Source organism: Thermobia domestica, chromosome 6 (genome assembly GCF_964235325.1).
Source record: "Thermobia domestica chromosome 6, izTheDome1.hap1.1, whole genome shotgun sequence".
NCBI classification, from domain to species: Eukaryota; Metazoa; Arthropoda; class Insecta; order Zygentoma; family Lepismatidae; genus Thermobia; species Thermobia domestica.
In genome coordinates, this window is record NC_137459.1 from 70,243,438 (window position 1) to 70,264,544 (window position 21,107).

Here is a 21,107-nt window from a genome sequence, read left to right on the forward strand (position 1 = left end):
GCTGCCATTTCGAGTGTGACAGTGCTATGAAGCGGTGGAGTGCACAGCATCGTGCCTTTGCTGTTGAAAGTTATTTCAAAAATAACGACTCTGTTATTGCTACCCAGCGTCTATTTCGGCAACATTTCAACTTGGGACGTCATGGGAAAGTTCCAGATGGACGGACCATTGTGAGGTGGGTACGTGCATTTCAAACAACAGGTTCTGTTTGCAATGGCAAACCGGGAAGAAGTGAAAGAAGTGTGCGGACACCAGAAGCCGTGGAAAATGTTCGTGCTGCAATATTGCGTAGCCCAAAAAAGATCTGCTTGTCGTCATTCGCAAACTGTGCATATATCCGATCGCTCATTCAGGAGAATATTGCACGAAGATCTCCATTTTCACCCATATAAGCTGCAGATTGTTCAGAAAATTAGGCCTCGTGATTGGGTTTCACGAGAAACATTCTGCTTAATCATGCGTGCGTGATCTCTTTCGCCAAAATCCACAAATGTTGCACACCATCCTGATGTCAGATGTAGCTCATTTCGAGTTATGTGGTTCACTGAATAAACAGAATATGCATTATTGGAGTGATGTAAACCCGCATGAACTGCACATCAAGCCCTTGCACAGTTCTCGTGTCAGTGTAGTGAAGTTGCTTCCTCTGGGATTATTGGTCCTTACTTCTTTGAGGATGACAGCGGTGTGGCTGTAACTCTCACCAGTGAACGCTACCTAAAGATTCTGCAAGACTTCGTTATTCCCCAGTTAGGTATGGTCGATGTGGATGTGGAACAATTATAGTTTCAACAAGACGGAGCGACCTCGCATACAGCCAGAATTTGCATGGATTTCTTGCGGCAGACATTTCCAGGTAGAGTAATTTCCCGTTTTGGTGACATTTCCTGGCCGCCTCGCTCACCTGATCTTTCATGTGCAGACTTTTTCCTTTGGGACTACCTGAAGCAAGAAGTTTTCCGAACACGTTGTGTGCCACCATTCCTGAGTTAAAGGATCGCATCAGAACTGCCGTCGGCAATGTCCCAGGGAATACGTTACCCCGAGTTTTGGAAAGCTTCCAACGCCGCCTAGATGAATGTGTTGTGCAGAGGGGCATCATTTGACAGGAGTCATATTCATAAAGTAATCCATGCAATGGACAATGACTTACACATTAGTAAATTGCATACCTTTAACTATTAATTGACATAAGAGGTAATGAATACATCATAGTTACTGCCTGATGGTGTGTTTTTAATATCCTACTATAAACGCTGCCGCACCCTTTATTAGAAGATTAGAAGATATAGTTAGGACAAAGGAAACCCGAAGCGGAAATAGAAAATAAGGAATTGGTGAACATAATCAGACATACTAACAAAGTACACTATAAGTTCTTTCGGTAAAGCACTTCGTCAGATAGGAAGAAATGGAAAAGAACAGAGAGGTAGCTGTGATACAGGAGGGTACATGCTTGAATTCAGGGTCACGTTATGATGTTATCAGGCTGGAAGTAGATAAGTTTAATAGAATAAGATAAAAATAGTGGGACGAGTGTGTCGGTAAGAATTCAGAAGAGTGAAGAAATAATAAATGAAGGAAAATGATAAAAATAGTGGGACGAGTGTGACGGTAAGAATGCAGAAGAGTGAAGAAATAATAAATGAAGGGAAATGAAAGATACGAGCCACCGCACTAAACTTTTTCTCTTCAGTTCCTTCAACCTGAGTAAATTCGTCGAAAATAACTCATTCCCAAAAGTAAATTACCCTTTGTGGACTTTTTCAGGACAAATAAGGTTTGCCGTATTGTCAGGTTCTTAATGAAATATTTATTTATGAAATAAGAAGAAAATCGTCTGAGTCGTTTTTGAGAAAATCGTTTGGGAAAAGTCACCACCAAGAATAAACTACTCCTTGTGGGTGTGGTGTTGCAGCTAATAGATGTAACTTGAATCCCGCCCAGCAATGGAAGGGATGCTTTTATTAGATTAAAACCAATCGGTCGGTTCGTCTGTCCGAAACTTTGGTGACTCTGAATAACTTTGGGCTGATTGCACCGTCTCTGTACCGGCGACTCATCTTTCAAATATCTGCCTTATCAACTAATGATTGGTTGGTTGATTCGTAATTTAGCATCCCGTTCAATAGTCAGGCTATATGAGACGTGAACGTACAGCTTAAAGTGGGATCTGAACCACATGAGCTTCCGCTCCGAAGGCGCGTACACTAACTGTATAGCCATGAGGGAGCTCCCAAGATTATTGAGATACACAATATTATCAGGTTATTAATAAAGTAATGAAATATTTAATTATGGAATATGAAGAAAATCGCCTGAGTCATTTTTGAGAAAATCTACCGAGAACTCATCTCCAGATGTAAACTGTCCCTCGTAGAATTTCTCCAGAAAAATGAAAAATGACTTGTATCACAGTGTAAGGTTGAGAATGAAATGTTGATGTGTGAATTATAAACAAAATCGTTAGAACCTTTAAAAAAAAAAAAAAGTTTTGATACATCGTGAAGACCGGACGGTTAAAAATAACTTCTTAGCATGTAAGGGCCATAAAGCGAGTAAATCCGTTCGAAATCTCGAATTTTAATTTTTTCTTTCACGATCACCATATTTTCTTCTCTCCTATTGTTGCTCGAAATTGAAAAAAAAAAAAAAAAAAGGAAAAGTAATTGAGAAATAAATATACATAAATCGGTGAAGAACTTATCAAATAATAAGAAGTAAAATATGTGAAAAGTCAGAAGTCAGAACGAGAAGCGTGTAAGAAAAGATTGAATATGCGTTAGAGTATTATTGACGATTAAGAACACCTATTTCTTATATGGGGTTATGCTTAAACATATTTTTATGATGGGTTGTATGTGATGGGAAATTTTGAGTGCTGCAGAAAATCAGTGAATGTCGTTGAAAATCAAAATTGCACCTAAAGCACCGCGAAGTAATCAATACTGATTTTATTATGTAGATTAAGTTGAAATAACCACAGCTACTGAAATGATGGAAAACGTTTCTTCGTTGACAGGTTAAACTGGTATGGAATATAGGACAAATTTAATATCTGGATTTCTTTCAGTTCCTCGATGGGGCTGCAGTGTCTCTGAAGGGAGCAGTTCTCGTAATGAAGATTAGGGACCTTCGGTAAATTATTTTAGGATAGATTGAGAGATTTTTCGGTTTCCACCGAGAGGGTGAGTGTGAGATACGCAAGATTTATTAGTTTATTTAGTGAATGGTGGTTGGTGTAGTATTAGGTAAGGAAATTGGAGTAGGGAGTTTAACATTGTTTTCTTTCTTTCGGTGAGTATTTTTTTCACAATTAAATCGTTTGCTGATAAAGTTGAGGGGATATCCTTGGTTGGAATGTGCTCACAATAGGATTGTGGTCGGTGTGGCGGAACAGATAGCGGGTATATGCCAGTACATAGGGTAGGGCATGAGTGATGTGGTGAGTATATGAGCTCTTTGCATATTGTTTATAATTTTGATTTGTATGTCAGTTTCGAATAGCCATTCTCAAGTGCAACATCCACTGCAAGGTGGTGATTGTATGGTTGTAGAAGCCAGGTTACCATCTTGCTACTTACTCCAGAAACGGTCCAAATCCCTATATTCTGTTTCCTTATAATCCGCAAACCCTTTAACGGAGGAATACCGATTTTTTCCATTATTAACAGCTTCAAATAACTCATCTTTGATTTCCCCTTTTACTTTCTTCAACCACAAGTCCAGGCCCTCCTATCATACTTTAAAAAGACACATAATTTCCTATTCTTTATTCGGTCCATTTATTGAACCTCTATCTGCGTATTTACTCAGCCTTAGTAATCTTGAAAAACTTCTAACATAAATTTCGAACTTTTAAAAGACAGTTCATAATTCTTAATTCATCTTACCCAATCTTTACTGATCATTACCTTCAAATCGATGGGGCTCTTATGGTTTTTTGATACACCAACTTATCTATGGACCGTCTAGAAGATGTAGTTCGCTTATCACCACTTCAATATGTCTTGTGACTTTGATTCATACATGGTATTTTCCTATTTGTCCACGGGCAACCATCGTTGGAATTAGTTCTACAATATCTAAACAAATCCTGAGTTAAATTTACGTGGTCTTGACCACCTACAGTCACTCTTCTTTATTGGACGTCAGATTTAAGAATTGCCTTTTCTTGACCTACGTGCACATCAGACCTACTATAAGGCATCACCCAAGATTTCTCACCATCATCACATCAAACATACTGTACTAGGTTCAAAATTGACGCTAGGATGGTTGTGAGTAACGGAGTTTGATATGGCGGGTTTTTACTTTTGTTTTCTTGTCTTTATTTCTCGGTTGTATTGTTAACAGATAACGTTGATAGAATATTGCTGGTTGGAGTGTATTTTCGAGAGGTTCTTATGGTAAGGTTGAGGAATCATGTTGTGGAACATGTAGAGATTCCTGAGTAATATAGGAATGGTAAGGTAGTCTTTAATTTGGTGAAGATGGATGCTTTTGAAGTAGAAATATTCCATTCTATTTGTAAGGGACTCATTATTAGTAATTTTTGCATGTCTGCATTAATATGTAACGGTATGGTTTGACAAGGAACAGATAAACTCGACTGAATGTATGTTGGTTAGAGACTTCAGAGATAGTTCTAGTGGGATGTGTAGTGTGTTTGTCCTTGTCTACAAAATGTCAGGTCGTATATGAATCGTAGCTAGAAAGAAAACTGGAGTAGTAATGGGCGGACTATTTGTTTTTGTATTTGCCTCGTCTATGGGTCGGTGCGTGCGTGCTCTATGGGATTGCCTGTTATTTGATTATAGTACTTACTTTCACTTACCTGTGGTCTCAGTGTCCGTAAAGAATTAGTAAGTACAAGCCTCGAACCTCATGGTTAGAGCAAGTAAGCTAGTTGGCTTGGGAATTATGTACTGAGCTTTTGAGGTTCGGGGTTTATGCTTATTGGTTCTTCAAGGGTGTTGGAACTTAGATGAGTGAAGTATTAGTTACCTACGGAGGTTAGAATGGTATTAGGTAGCAGAAGTTTAATGTTGGAACTTACATAAGAAATGGTTTGTTTTTGGGTGGTGGGGAGCCTGGGCGCAAAATTTTTAGCATTACTTTTTTTCTTTTTCTTTTTTTCTTTTCTTTTTCAATCTAAATATACTTGCATTGTAATGCCAGTGTGATAAATTTGTCAATGTGTGCTTGTGCTTGAAATACATTTTCAACTTCTTTCTTAATTATATTTCCAAAATTTATTTCCAGGATGTCCAAGTTGCGACACTTACTGAAGCAGGCGGTAAAATTTGTATCGCACGATAACGTTGATGTACGTATTAAGCACATGCAGTGGATTAAAAACTTCATTACGGATTACGCTAATGTAATCCACAAGTATGGTCGAAGTGATCCCGTTTGTGGTCCACTTCTTTCATCCGTAAGTATAACAATAATGATATTATTATTTCATTTTTGTGCACACTTTACACTTCATCACGATTCTGCAGAAATCAAATAATTGAAAACTCTATTTTTGTGCCAAGTTCAAAGTACTACTCATTACATCCGTTAACGTTTTCGGATAGTATTTTATCCTGCTCAGTTCATCATCTAAGCCTCTGAAGTCATAATCGATTTAATGATTTTTTTTTCTTTTCAGTGACTGGCGACAACACAAAATATTTCTCTAAGTAATATTTTAGAAATACTAAAATGATTAGCAGAGAAATTTTTAGTGTTCTTTCGCTTCCACAAGGCTCTGATAAATGTGAAGAAACTGGGGTGGGATTGATACGTAATCGTAAAGCATTTCTTATTTCTTTCGTAAATCAACAAGGTACTAAATTGATTAAAAATAATCCTGATTTAAATGGTGTAGGTTATTAGGAAAAGCACATGGTTTAAGAATTCATATTCCTAATACATCACAAAGTAAAATATCAAATAATACTTTCGATGTTGTGGATACTTTCAAATGTCTAGGATCATCAATATTAACAGACCAAAACCATATTCATGAAGAAATTAAATGTCGACTAAAAGCAGGGAATTCGTGCTATTAATCAGTTCAAAATCTTTTGTCGTCGCGAATCCCATCGAGAAATTTGAAGCATAAAATATGTAAAACGATAATCATGCTTGTTGTTCTGTATGGTTGCGAAACATGGGCGCTTACTCTGAGGGAAGAACACAGAATAAGATTTGAGAATAAGAATAATAAGTATTTGAGAATAAGATCCTGAGACGAATATTCGCATCCAAGAGAAACGGGAAGGGGAAATGGCAGAAAATTCATAAGGAGGAATTACATAATCATACCGTTTACCAAACATTGTTAGGGTCATCAAATCTAGGAGGCCCAGGTGGGCAGGCAATGTAGCCAGAATGGTAGAAAATAGGAACGCTTTCAAAGTTCTAACTGGAACTCCAATCGGAAAACGACCATTAGGAAGACCTAGGCGCAGATGGGAGGACAATATTAAGATGGATCTCGCAGAGATTGGAATACAAAGTAGAAACTGGATGCAGTTAGCTAAGGATAGAAGTCAATGGAAAGCTTTCGTGAACGCGGCATTGAACCTCCGGGTTCCATAGGCCATAGAGTTAGTTAGTTAATACATCACAAAGTTTCTAATATATATTTTTCTTAAACTTTCATGAACATGTTTGTATCATCTTAAAGTTGAAATAGATTTAAACAAAACTACATGAAGACAAAACGTTCGTGATTAATATAAGTAATTAGTGTACACTTTGTCAAATTAAGAGTCTTTGGAAATAAATATATTGAAATTTATGGGAATTTTTATGTAGAAGTTTGTTAATTATGTAATATGATACTTCGTAATCACATCTCGTTTATTGCTAATCAGTATTGAGTGCTAACAAAACACTACATGCAGATGATATTGTTCAGGACTGTAGAGTAGGTTCTATGGCTTTAAAGTGTTTAGTGTCTCTGCATTGCTTTTAGTACCGTAGTGGGTTAATTTCAGGGTTGTTAACGTACGCTTTTGAAAGGAGCTTATTTCAGCTCAAACTCAGAATGAAAAAAAATTAAAAAAGAGTTAACTCTCAAATTCAAGTTTTTTTAAGGCGCATGCTCAACTCATGATCAATCTTTTGTCATGCTACGGTCAATTTGATGCGTACATCTGAACTGATTGGACACCATGTGTGTTTTATAATTTAGAAACAAGCCAGTTCTGTTTGAATTCTTTTCATAGAACCCGCGTGTCTCGTTGAAAGTCTAAGATTCAAGGCTTGCTCTAATAACGCATATATTAGTCAGAAACGGTGCTACAATAAAATTTTTGATTGAAATATATTGGAACTTTTGGATCAGGGGCCACAAAATTTTTGAACGGCCCTTAAATCGAGTTTCCGTATTTTCTACGGAATAAGCACATCATACTGAGTTAAGTGATAGTTTGGGTTTGGCTACACTATATGTAGTTCTCCAGATATAAGGCGTAGAAGAACATTTTTGCCTGAAATATATTGGATCTTTTGATCCAATTATTGAAAAATTCTTTCATTTTTGAAATGCCGAAAATGTATATATATATATATATATATTTAATTATTTTTAGTGCCTGGGCAGATAACCTAATAGCTGCAAAATCTACAAAGTGAGCTAACTAAGCTCATGATTTAGGATGAGCACAGAATCATGTATTCCTCACCTCGGTGTAATTCAAGGATCATATACATGGAATAATTTTAATTTATTATTATTTTAATTCTTCTATCATATTGGAAACCGAAAACTGACGGGAATAAATACCACTTTCCTTCCTCCTCCGATTTACGGTATATTTCTTGAGATCAATTCCAATGAGGCAAGTACGTTTGAGTGTAGATCTAGGTATCGTGCGTTGAGTGCAAGGGAAACAGTTTCCATGTATAGTAAAGATTACCTAAAAGTAGGCCATACTATGCATCTTGATTCGCCTCCTTTAGCCTAAGGAATCGTGGGATGTTAAATTAAATAATTTCATTTCATTTTGTGCGTCTTGATCATTGTGTGACTAACTAGGAATGCTTCTTAACTGTAAAGTGGGTTTTGAATAAATTTGGAAATCTGATTTGTTAGCCGATCTAAAGTTGTAACATATTTAAAATTATAACTGCTAATGGAAATTAAAATAATAATAATAATAATAATAATAATAATAATAATAATAATAATAATAATAATAATAATAATAATAAAAATGAAGTTATGTCACAATAAAGATTTGAGAAACGGGAATCCAGACTATGGTGAAGTTTTAAGTAACTTAAGCAATTTCTATAAAAAATTTGGTACATACAAGCTACATAGACCGTCTAAAAGCTCCTTTATCAATAATACTGTACGTGATGCAGTTTTGCCAACTTCATATGTACATTTTTACTTTCAAATTGCGCTATGTAAAACTATTATATGAATATAGGATGACTGGGTAATGGTAATAAAAAAAATGTCTAATATGTAACAGTTTCAAGCTTCAAATAATTTGAGGAAAGATTCATTGCTACCGTCTTGATCCATAGATAGCAAAACACATGACAAAAAGTAAATTATTCCTGACGGAAGTAGTTTCAAATAGGACTTATTCTAACCTCAAATACAAAAAAATATGTCCACCGAATCAACAGTGGTCTAGGAATATAAAATTATCTGCCAGCAATTTTGTAAGGAATATTCCGAACGGAACAGTTTCCAAACTAATGGGATACATTTCTCAGTTCAAAATGTTTTAGACACACAAACCAAAAAATATCACAGTGAAATAAACAAAATAATCATCAAAGAATTACAGTGATGTGAAAATCACTAATATGAATTCTGTCTTTCAGTCTTTGCGGTGGTCAAGTGGTTAGCATAGCAAGCTTTGATGCAACCGTTTGGGGTCGAGTTTTACTAATTCATTCTTTTCTTAGTTCGTTTTGTTTCGCCATACTACTAAAAACATTAGAGAACAGTATAAAACGTCAAGCGCATGCGATATATCGTCAAATACTAACAACAAAGAAAGATTCTTAGGACGTTGCTGAGGAAAGGAGTCAACGCATGTAGAAAAGGGGATAAAGGTAGAAGAAAAAGGAATAGTACATAGAATCAGTTGCAAAGAATGTAATAAGAAGTACGTAAGAGAAAAGGAGGGTAACTTTAAAACTGCAAATGGAAGCCCCTATTATTATCACAGATTCGGATACTACAACTGAAAATACGTAACTCTTACCTGAAGCACTTTTCCCGTTATCAATGTATGCTTAGATATTGGTTTTCGTGAATAATAATTAATCGGAGCTCTGTTAGAAACTTAAAGTGATCAAAGGTACAGCAATTTAAAAAATAACGCAACGTGTGTTTTAGAACGAGTAATGTAAGTGCATAACGCGGAATTTAAATCAAAATAAATACCTTCTTCTATTCTTGTCCTCCCATGAACCGTCCCAAGTTGTAATTTTATCTCCAAATGATTGACAAGAGAACGTTAAGCATCTGAACGATGGTTTCGGAAGACTCCGGACTCAACCTACAGGTTTCCTCTCACTTCTGCATAGTTTCAAAGGATTGACCTTACTGACCAAGAATGAATACTGAGGCAACACTGAAGAATTTGAGTAGTATGTGCTACTGCGCTTGTACATGTGAACCATTAGTTTTTAAGTTATGTAATTTGAGGTAGATAGTTTTTGCTTTATTATTTTCTTCATTTATTGAAGTTGTAAGCATGTCCTTGATAAGTATAATAACTATGCATATTTTCATTAAATGGAAATTTTTCCCTGTTGAGATAATATAATAATAATAATAATAATAATAATAATAATAATAATAATAATAATAATAATAATAATAATAATAATAATAATAATAATAATAATGACTATATAGTTTAGAAGTCTACGCAGCTTCATAATGTAAAACGAAACTTAATCGTTTACGTATATATTTTGTATTTTTTTTCATTTTACGTATTTGTTTGTCTTTATGTATAAGACATATATATATATATATACAGATACCTAACAATTTAATGGTAACATCTAGATTTCGAGACACGTTAGATGTATGGGTTGGCAACGGTCAGATGGCGACTGCAGCGCGGGCTGCTTGTAGTGATATGTTAGGACAAACTCCATGCCAAGTGAGTAGTAGTAGAACAGCAGTGTGCATTGAGCTGAGCAGACTTTGCTAGTGTAAGATGGGCGACTTCTCTGATTTCCAAGAGGGCAAGTTATTGATGCAAACGTGACGAAAGTGGCAAGTGTTTTGGGCATGTCTGCGAGGAAGTGTCCATAATGATGATGTTCCACAAAACTCACGGCAAATCCACATCGGCGAAGAGGAACAGTGGTCAGAAAAGAAAACCCTCAGTGATGCAAGTGATAGGCTATGGGAAATCAGTCAGCACCTCACACAGCTTGTATCGACAATCACGACCTACCGCGAATTACATGACATGGACATACGGACGAAACCGCTAGTAAGAGACCATAAAACTTAAGCATGACACGAATAGCGTTGCGAACATGCAGCGTGGACTATTAATGACTAGAATCGTGTGATATGGTCGGATGCGTCATTGTTCACTATATTTTAAACCAGGGACTGTTTATGTGTGGCGGACGCCCAAAGAAGCATGTCATTCACAATGTCTCCGCCCAACTGTGAAACTTGCCGACAGTTTTGTCATGCTGTGGGTTGTAGTATCTTGATTTCCAGAGGATCATGTGCTGCTGCTTACCGATCGCGCCACTGCCCGTGATTATGTCGCAATTCTAGGGAACTATGTACATTACTGAGTCCAGATACTGTTCTCGGGCAATAACACCCATATTTGAGGATGATAATGCGCCGATTCCCACAACTAGGGCTGTTGCGGCGTGGTTTGAGCAAGATTGGGATGAATTGAAGATCCGTTTTTAAACCATAAATCAGGCACAAATTTCCACCCGTATCCTCTCTAATGAAAGTGAGTGCTGCACTACACGAAGAATTGTGTAATATTATAGTTGCTACAGTTCACGACTTCTGTTACTCCATGACATGTCGTATCGGAGCTGTTGTGACAGTAAAAGCTGATCTAACTCAATATTAATCTGATAAGTTGCATCTTTTTCAAGTTTTTTTCCCCATTAAATTGATAAGCATCTGTATACTTTTGTACAAGGTGTCTACTGATACTGGAAATACTTGAATTATACTGAAATTTAATTTTGATACCGGAAATACTGGAGATATACTGGAATTTTGATCCACGTACTGGAAAAATCATGAAACTGGTAATTTTCCAAAAATCCTTATTTTGTATTTGTTTTAATAGTCTTAGAAACAATTTTGTATCCATGGAGATTGTAAATTTTTCCAAAGCAAAAGTTGTATACATTTTGTAATTAGTTATTTAAAAACAATGGGTGGAGTGGAGGGCTGTGAAGGGAGTTGGGAGGCCTTTTAAAATGTTAAAAAAAAATATTTTATTTCAAAAAATCAAGGTTAACTAAATTATTAAAAATAAAATATTTTTTGATGGTAAAATAATTACAAACCCGAAATCATCAAGAGTGTGATTATTCCTAAAGAACTTTAAAAAATCATTATATTAGGTATTGAAATTGTGCTGATAATTATACTGAATATACTGAAATTTAGAAAATGAAAATCAGCAGACACCCTGTTGTATTTCTTGAAACATTCTATACCCGCTATTCTTTATAACTATATCCGAAAACAGTATTCTAGAAAATTCATGCAATGGCATTGCCTAGTAATCACTAAACGATAATATAAGTATGATTGCTTACAAGAATAGCTTCTTTGGTGTATGCTTAGGCGATTAATGCAATTCACCATTCTAGGCTACTAAATCCATATCTGTCTTTTCATGGACTCTGATTGTAATATTGCCCATAGCAGTATTATCGGTAGGAATTTAGTAGGTAGTATGAATTGAGTAGTGATTTTCAAACCTGAATATCCTCTCCCTTCCTACCCAAAGGGGACGTAGAAGTCCATGAATGGGAACGAATGCTACTGAAATTAGGATTGTACCGTGTGGGCTTAGGAAAAATGAGTTTTCGAAGGAAATGCGTTTTAATCTTTGGCGTGTGTCTCATAACAGGGTATCTACTGATACTGGAATTTAATTTTGATACTGGAAATACTGGAAATATACTGAAATTTTGATCCACATACTGGAAAAAATCATGAAACTGGTAATTTGTCGACAATACTTTTTTTGTAATTGTTTTAATAATCATAGAAACAATTTTGCATCCATGGAGATTGTAAATTTTTCCAAATCAAGAATTGTATACATTGTGCAATTAGACATTTAAAGCAATGGATGGAGTGGAGAGCTGTGATGGAAGTTGGGAAGTCCTTTAAAAATGTTAAATAATCAAGGCTAACCAAATTTATTAAAAATAAAATATTCTTTTGTTGGTAAAACAATTACAAACCTGAAATCATCAAGAGTGTTATTATTCCTAAAGCACTTTAAAAAATCATCATATTAGGTACTGGAATTTTGCTGATAGTTATATTGAGTATACTTGGAATATACTGGAATTTTGAAAATGAAACTCAGTAGACACCCTGCATAACAAGACGTGTCTTATTTACGGAAAATTACTGTTAATTTCTTCGGGTGTAACAATGCTTAAATAGTTTGTTCTTTCCTCATTGCAGTTGGTTCTTGGTATTATAGAAGCTTCGAAAGACTGTGACTTGTTGAAGGATTTATGTGGTGATTGCTTGGGAGAAATTGGAGCTTTGGATCCGGTGTATTTAAATGTCTCGAAGGAAGAAGGTGATATTATATTTCCTTTTAACACATACACTTCAGAAGATTTATTGTGTTTAAATATTAAATTCGAGCCTATTACTTTTTTTAAAATAGTGATTTTGTTGCCTTTACGTATTGCCCTTCTTTCGGAAGTGTATGTTCGATAATATTCTTTCTAGAACATATTAGTGTTTTTTAAGTACTTGTCGTATTATCTGTAAATATGCGACTTTAAAAGGCTATCTCTTAAGAAAATATTTGTTATATGTGTATTTTATAATACTGGTACATCTAATAACTTTGAGTCACCCCAATTCCTATACTTTATGTGAAGTAAATTAAGAGAAGTGAATAATAAATAAGGAGTGAAACTATCACTAGGTAAGATGAGGAAATAAGTTTTCATTGTTACTAGAATGGATTATCAATGCTTCTCCTTCATAACAATGTAGTTTCGCAAAAATGTACTTTTGCTTACATAGCCATATAATTTGGGTTGCGGTCATGTTTGTCCTGGCAATTTGAGCCCCGGAAAGCCTTTCACTTTCGTTAAAATGATCAGTCATGGCTCAGTGTAAAGTCCACCAGTGCTTTCCGCAGCTCTTTTATCATTACTTACTATAGGGTTCACACTGATTTCAAAGGTCGGGTAAATTAAAATAAGTGAGAAAATTTACTATATTTCATAATTTTTATTGTAAGTTCCCCACAGAAGATATGAAAAACCAAAGAATCAGTGCAGATTAAAAAGAAAAAAAAAGTTAAAAGACACTAAAATAGATAATTATCTTTATAAGTAAAGAAGCTTCAGGAGCACCAAAAGGTGTTGAAACTTGAACTTTGAAATACAAAGAACAAATTAGATAAAAATTCAAATTCTGCAGAAGGAGAAAAATAAGTTAGATTTGTTGGTTGATGATAATCGAAGATATATGCCAAATTATAATACATATTTACTTGTTTATGGATGTATTCAGAATGCCTAAATATTAAAAATATCGTTAATGTGTAAATATCATTTGGTACTCTCTCTCTCATATGTATATGACCGTAAATGAGAGTATTCACAGGGAAAATTTACTTACTAAGTCATGGAAATTCAGAGCAATCTATCACAACTTCAGTGTGAACCCTGTATTAAACGAAAATGTCCTAATTTTCCTTTGTTATTAGGCTTCCAAGCTATGCTATGCATAATTAGGTGTCGGGAGTCTTATAGAACGACTAACATCAGAGCATAAATGGTAAGAGATATCGAGATGCCTTTTTTTGCAATCAATTGAGCGTTCCAAGAAAAGATTTCATCTCCTCTGTTAATCATGCATTTAAACCGAAAGTGGTTCAAATTAACCATTTCTGGTTTCAGCATGTATCGCCAGATAACAGAAACGGTCACGAATAGCGACAGGCTGTTTTCTGCAATCTATTCAGCGTCTCAAGAAAACGTATTATTAAAACTCGCAACACGCTATCAAAACCAGAAGTGATTGAGATTTACTAATACTTACAGTTTCAATACTAATTCCCATAGAGCAAAGATGGTAAAAGAGGTCGAGAAGCTGTTTCTCTGCAGTCAGTTCAGCGTCCCAAGAATAGGTTACATTGCCGCTAACCTTCTATTCAAACTGGAAGTGATTCAAAATAACCATTGGCGTGGGAGACCCGTGTTCGATTCCCGGCGGGAGCTCATGTGGTTCGGATTCCACGTTAATCAGTAAGTCCACGTCTCATATAGCCTCGCTGCTGAAAGGGACGCTAAACTAAAATCAACTCAACTCAACTCAAAATAACCATTCCTGGTTTCAACGTTTATTGCGTCAAAACAAAAACTGTATTTGTTAGCAATAAGCTGTTGTCTGCAATCGATTCAGCGTCTCAAGACAACATATCGTCAGAATCTGCAACACACTATCAAATCCAGAAGTGGTTAAAATTTAGTAGTTTTTAACGCTTTCGTAGTACTGATTTCCATAGAGTAAAAGCTATAAAAAACATGAGAAGCGATTTCTTGCAGCCGATTGAGCATCCCAAGAATAGGTTATATCGCCATTAACAAACTATTCAAACTGGAAGTGGTAGAAGTCAACCATTTCCAGTTTCAGCGTTAATCGTCATAGAACAGAAACTGTAATACATAGCGACAAGCCTTTATTTATTCATTTATTTTATTTATTTTATCATTTCAACGTTTCAATGGAGCATGCCATCACTACCCACAACACTACTGAAACCAGAAGTGGTTGAAATTTAGAAGTAGTTCCTGTTTCATTACTTATTCCTTAGAGCAAAAACAGCAAGAAGTATTGTAATGCGGTTTTTCGACACAGATTGGCTTCTTAAGTATGAGTTTTGTTTCGACTATTCTCTTTGTGTTTAAACCAAAAATGGTGAAAATCTACGATTTTTCAGTTACAACATTGATCACGTAATGAATGAAACGCAAATAGGCAGCTATAAGCAGCTTTTTTGATGTTGATTCAGTTCGCAAGAATGTGTTTCACTTCTGGTTTTATTCGTCCGTTGCAACCGGAAGTGATAGGCATAATACAATTCTCCGTAGTACAAAAAGACTAAGATATAACGAGTGAATGGCTTTCTGATAGGGATTCAGCGTCCGGAGAATAGGTTCTATCTTTGACCCTATTGCAACCAGAAGTTATAAATGTACTGCTTCAATTTTTTAAGGATTAAAGTCTCACAGTTTGGAAGTCTACCGTAGTTTTACCACCGTGAAACTAAAACCTTTTTTTTTTTTTTTTTTTTTTTTTACATTCGATCAACTTTCTGATAATTATTCGCGCAAATGAATATGTGGTAAGAACCATACTAAAGCATGTTTTTAGATATACTGTTTTGAAAAATACATAGTTTCTTAAGCTATAGGTTATAGTCAGGAGTAAGCTTATAACGGGGATAATTTTCCGCTAGGCTCTGTACCTTAATTAAAACTGAGAGAAAGAAATCCATGCCAAGTTTCAGGCACTACCCAGAATTCTCTGAATATATAAGGAAAGCAAAAATATAATCAACGAATTGAACGCAAATAAAGAATCGTTTCTGTGTGTGGGGGTATTATGTCTTTGCATTTAAGTTCATAAGAAAGAAAGAAACTATATGAACATTTATTTTATATACAGATATTAATGGTTCAAATACGTAACTTGGTTCCACTTAAGTTATTTTCAATTTTTCGTGTTAAATCTATATTTTAGAGATTCTTTAATGCCGTTTTTGTAGACTTTTCAATTTACTGTTAATATGCAGAGCAAATTAAAGAATTTGCTCCCCAGTTAAAAAATTCCATTTTAACCTAATAAGTTTATCCTTGTCCAAATAGAAAAATTAGTAATAAAAGATAGTATAATATATATATAAGATTGAATTTTTATATGCTTTCATAGTTCAATAGTGGTGTTTTTTTTTTTTTTCGGCTCTGTAAAATATATTCGTAAATAATTATTTTCCAGGCACAAAAGATGATGTTACTTTGTACGTAACAACTGACGAGTTTGCTTACAAAGCGTTAAGCGAGATAACAAAAGCATATGTTGCTTCCAATGACGCTCTGAAAGTTGATTTTTTTGGATATTCGATTCAGGTACGCATGTGCTAATGTTTTCCTTTACTAGGCGAGATAGGATTGTAGAATACCGTTACTGTATCAAATGTGTCATTCACTTACGTATATACAAAGTGACATACGTGTATATACAAAGTATTGATTTGCTGTTTGGTTCATCTTAATTTTCATTGTATCCTAATCACAAAAGAGAAGCTTTTCAGTCTGTCACGCTAATTCCTAACAGTAAACAGGCTCGCAAATAGGAGTTACTACTTGCGCTCTCATTCTTCCTGACGCCAATAGATGTCACTAGCGTGAAGGTAATTTGCCGATTTGAAACTATTGTGACAATCTAATTACAACTTAAAATTATTGTTTTAGTTTAATTGTTTTAAAACAAGGGCCGTAATTATATTTGTTTTTAATTATTTCAAGTGGATACTGATAGTACTGAAAATGAACGTGCTTTCATGTTGATTATTAAAACAATGGTGTTTGAGAAATCATATGTTGATAGGTGGATGAACTTAAAAAAAGAAAAGTGTTAGATACAAATTATTAGAGCTTTTTATTAAATGGGTTTTGTCCTATAGTGTATAGCGAGCCGAGGACTTTGGCTCAGCTACTAGTGTCTGTTGAGAGAATGATTCACAATATTGCTGAGTGTATTTACATAGCAATTTCATTGCTTTCCAGTTGCAATTCCAGTTTGATTGTTCTGGTCGAGCGCATGTATCCCTGCTGATAGTCGAACCCGAATCTCTTATACTAAAGATAAAAGACGCTAGACATTTATCCGTGAGGAAACTCCCATCATGTCGTCTCATATTTTACGGTTTTTAAAGATATCAAAGTTTCAGAAAATAAGGTTCATTTATTTTAATTCGTTAAAAATAGACATACGTGTATCTACAGCTAGATAGAATTTTAATTTTTCCGTCTAAAACATATTTTGGCTTAATGCAATTCTTATGACGAGAAATAAAAGAAATTCAGAACTTCCTGCTTTGAGGATTGTTGACCTCCTGAACGAAAATTTTTCTTTGTCTTGTTGGTAAGGGTGCACCCGGAAAGACATTGGATTTTTTTTTATTCTTTACACCCACGCAAGATCATCTACAGCCCAGACAAGAAAGACAAACGTCTGGTGCGTCCTTACTTCAAGGTAAAAAAGTATTTCCTGAGAACTTGTGGGTTTGCTAATGATGATTAATGAAAGTGAATGATTATAAAATAATTAGTGAATTGGTAATGTAACAGAAACGGGAGAATTCGAAAAAAAAAAAAAAAATAATAAAAATAAAAAAAATGATACAGTGCTGTCGACTACAAACTCTTATGGCCTACAATCGAACCATGGATTCCTGGCACCAGGTGAGCGCTCTATCAGTGAGCAACTTTGTCCCGCTCCAACAAGCAAAGAGATTCGAGTAGATTGTTTTTTTTTTTCTGTCTTCCTTTTTCCTTGAGCTTCTTCGTGGCTAAGCAGTTAGCATACGCGCTTTTGGCGTGAGAGACCCGGGTTCGATTCGCGGCGGGAGCTCATGTGGTTGGGATTCCAAGTTAATCAGTAGGTCCCGTCTCATATAGCCTCGCTGCTGAAAGGGAGCACCTAACTTAAAACCACCTCATCTCACCTTTTCCTTTTTCCTTCCAACACACACAAATACTGTTGTATAAAAAAAAATGTGTAAGTTAATAAAAAAATAGTTTGTTTCAAACTAGCGAAAAGCTTTCCTTGTGTATGAAACACACAATAACATTTTTGTCCTCGCATTTTGAAAATAATAATAATAATAATAATAATAATAATCCTCACGTTTTGCGAAGTTTGTGGGCGATTTTATTCATTTACCTCATTCTGAATTTAACTTACCAAAAAACTGTAAGAATAAGTCAATAAATAAAATACAAGTTTGAGTGAGAAACGAGCGCGAGGCCGGCCAAAGAAGAAATGAGAAGATATTATGAAAAAAGATATGGTGCAGTACGTTGTCACAGTGGATATTGAAACAAGAAATAAATAGGTAGAACACGCGGTCCAAAAGGCCGATCCCAGATAACTGGAAAAAAGGTTTAGAGAAAGAATAAATAAATTATCAAATTTTCCCTTTTATTGATTGGTTAGGACTACACTATTTCTGCTTTGGTGTATTATGCCAGTGTCTTAGTTCTGCTGAAATATTTCTGTAATTACAGTTGCTTTTTGAAAAGTAATTGCAAATCCTTAATATGCAACATCATTCTTCTGTTGAAGCGAGTTACTTGTCGTATGGTGCTGCAAACATTACAGGTTCACATAAGTACGTAGATTTTCGTGACAGCAATTTAGATAGAACATCTTGGCCTATATTATCGCGTTCTTTAGTGCATTAACATCATGTACGTTTCTATTAGTTTGTAGCTACAGAAATAATTTTACTTCTTTTTAAACCCTTGCTTTACGAAAGTCAAAATTATTCCACTATTAACTAAGCAGGGTAACTGAGCTACCCCATGTATAAGTTTGAAAAAAGAAAAAAAAAAAAAGAATGAACGAAAATGAAACATACTTTGTACGTGTGGGCGTGGCTCAGTGGTAGAGCGTTCACCTCCGTTGCTTGGGGTCCCTGGTTCGATCCCAGCTCGCGCCGTGTGGACTTTGTGGTGGACACACCATGCTCGTGGGTTTTCTCGGGGTTCTCCCGTTTCCTCCCACTTTCTTCATTCCACCATTTCACTCATCTCTCATCATTACCGTCTCCTTTAGCCTAACCGGCATAACCGTGGGACATAAAACTTAAAGATTTCATTTCATTTCATACTTTGTACGTTTGTGCTTTTCTTGTTCAAAAATGAAATAGTATATAATTCTGTCTTGAAAATAAAAAAATGAACATTGTAGTAAACAACACAATAATTTACGCAATGTTCTTTTGTTTCAGGCGTGATCCCAAGATAGACATGTGATAATATTCTTTTCCTTTATGTGAATATTACAAACTAGCTTCTTGCACATAGCATACAAAACTCTGGTTTTCCTGTCTTTATGTCGTCCCTGTAGAAAACAGCGCTTCCCTGTAGAAGATCCACCAATGGTTCAGTTCTCAAAGAACACATGCGTTTGCAATATTCTGCTTCCACACTTAGTGATCTAATTGCAACTAGAATAGGTTGATGTAGGCCTAATGGTTTGCTGGCACGCTGTCGCACTAGTTGAAGGCACAGACGTTCAATGAAATTTGTCTTCTACTTTTACTATTTTATTCCCACCGAGGATACTTCTCATTCCGAATTATATATGCATTTAGTCATCCTATGTTAATCATTTCCATGAACAGTCTAAAAGGCTACCTTCGTATTTATCAAACACTGGAGTGTTCACAAGCCATTTTATCTCCATTATCAACTCCTCCTTTCGTTGAATTGTAGTGTTCTATTGTTATTCGTTTGCCAGTAATGAATGCTTAAGAGTCGTGAAATTGTGTAGACAATAAAATTACTGCTTTCCTCTTTCGAGGCGCACACGAAAAGCATGTCGAAATCAAGAAACCCACACATAGATGACTCAATTTGTTTTTGTAAATTTCGTAGTCTACAGTATCACTCTTATTTGTGCGTAAGATTCCAGCGCTTGTCATGTTACATCTTAGTAATTCTTCGACCAACGATACAGATGTAAATAAATTATCAGTAGTCACTCCACGTCCGGAATCGAAATAGGACTAGTGAGGTCTCTTACTCTTCTTTGCCCCTGATTTATTTATCTTACGTCACCACATTTTCCAGTGTATGCTTGATTGTTTCAAATGTATGACGTACGACTATCGGCACAAATCCATAGTTTGATTGCATAACGTCCTGGTTTGTTTTTCATGTATACGCAATTGGGACACTTGCTTATATATTCAGCAAGAGACCGCGCTGGCTCAGTGTTAGAGCGTTCATCTCTGGTGCATGAAATCCCTGATTCGATCCCAGCTCGCGCCAAGTGAACTTTGTGGTGGACAAACACCGTGTGCGCGGGTTTTCTCGCGGTTCTCCCGTTTCCTCTCACTTTCTTCATTCCACCAATTTCATTCATTTCTCATCATTACCGTCTCCTTTAGCCTAACCGGCATAACCATGGAACGTAAAACTTAAAGATTTCTTTTCATTTCTAAATACAGTAAGTCTTTTATCTATAGTTAAATTTTCATTAGGAAGACATTTTTTTTTAATACGAAATACGTCGAAAACGTTTCGAATCGCTTCCAGTTTACCCTCTGATTGTTAAAATCTTTTTGCACGTGTGTTTCTATCAGCAAATCGCATAAATGAACACAAAGAAATAAGCGATCACGCGACATCACAGCTCTAAAAGGCATTTGGAAGGCACGATTTCTTCTCCACATTTCTGAAACTCATCTTTTCTTTTGCCACAAATATTTCCAGCAACCAATAGAATTCCAGTGAAAGCGCACAGTTCATCCCTATCTCAATTTTTCCACACGATTATTGCTATTTATTATTATTATTATTATTATTATTATTATTATTATTATTATTATTATTATTATTATTATTATTATTGTATGTGTTCCAGTTGTTACATACTTCTGCAAATTTGTTTATTTCCCTACACTCAGTATCCATTATTTCACTTGGGAAAAACAAAAGAAAAGTTTCACTAATTGTTAAATCTTTCCTCTCCAAATAATCTTCAATCCCAACATGTCTCTGAAGAATGTTATGCACATGTCTCTTTGAACCACGCTTATTGTTAATGTCCATAGTCTGCCGTT

At 35.3% G+C, this 21,107-nt stretch overlaps 1 protein-coding gene across 3 annotated transcripts in view; it reads left to right on the top strand.

Annotated features, from left to right (window-relative positions):
* LOC145688047 (serine/threonine-protein kinase ATR-like) overlaps positions 1 to 21,107 on the top strand; it is a 297,516-nt gene that overhangs the window by 130,979 nt on the left and 145,430 nt on the right. For all 3 annotated transcript variants that reach the window (XM_081761752.1, XM_081761751.1, XM_081761753.1), the window contains 3 exons: positions 5,266 to 5,437; positions 12,686 to 12,806; positions 16,250 to 16,380. In XM_081761752.1, coding sequence (XP_081617878.1) covers positions 5,266 to 5,437; positions 12,686 to 12,806; positions 16,250 to 16,380 — 424 coding nt within the window. The remainder of the gene's footprint in view (positions 1 to 5,265; positions 5,438 to 12,685; positions 12,807 to 16,249; positions 16,381 to 21,107) is intronic.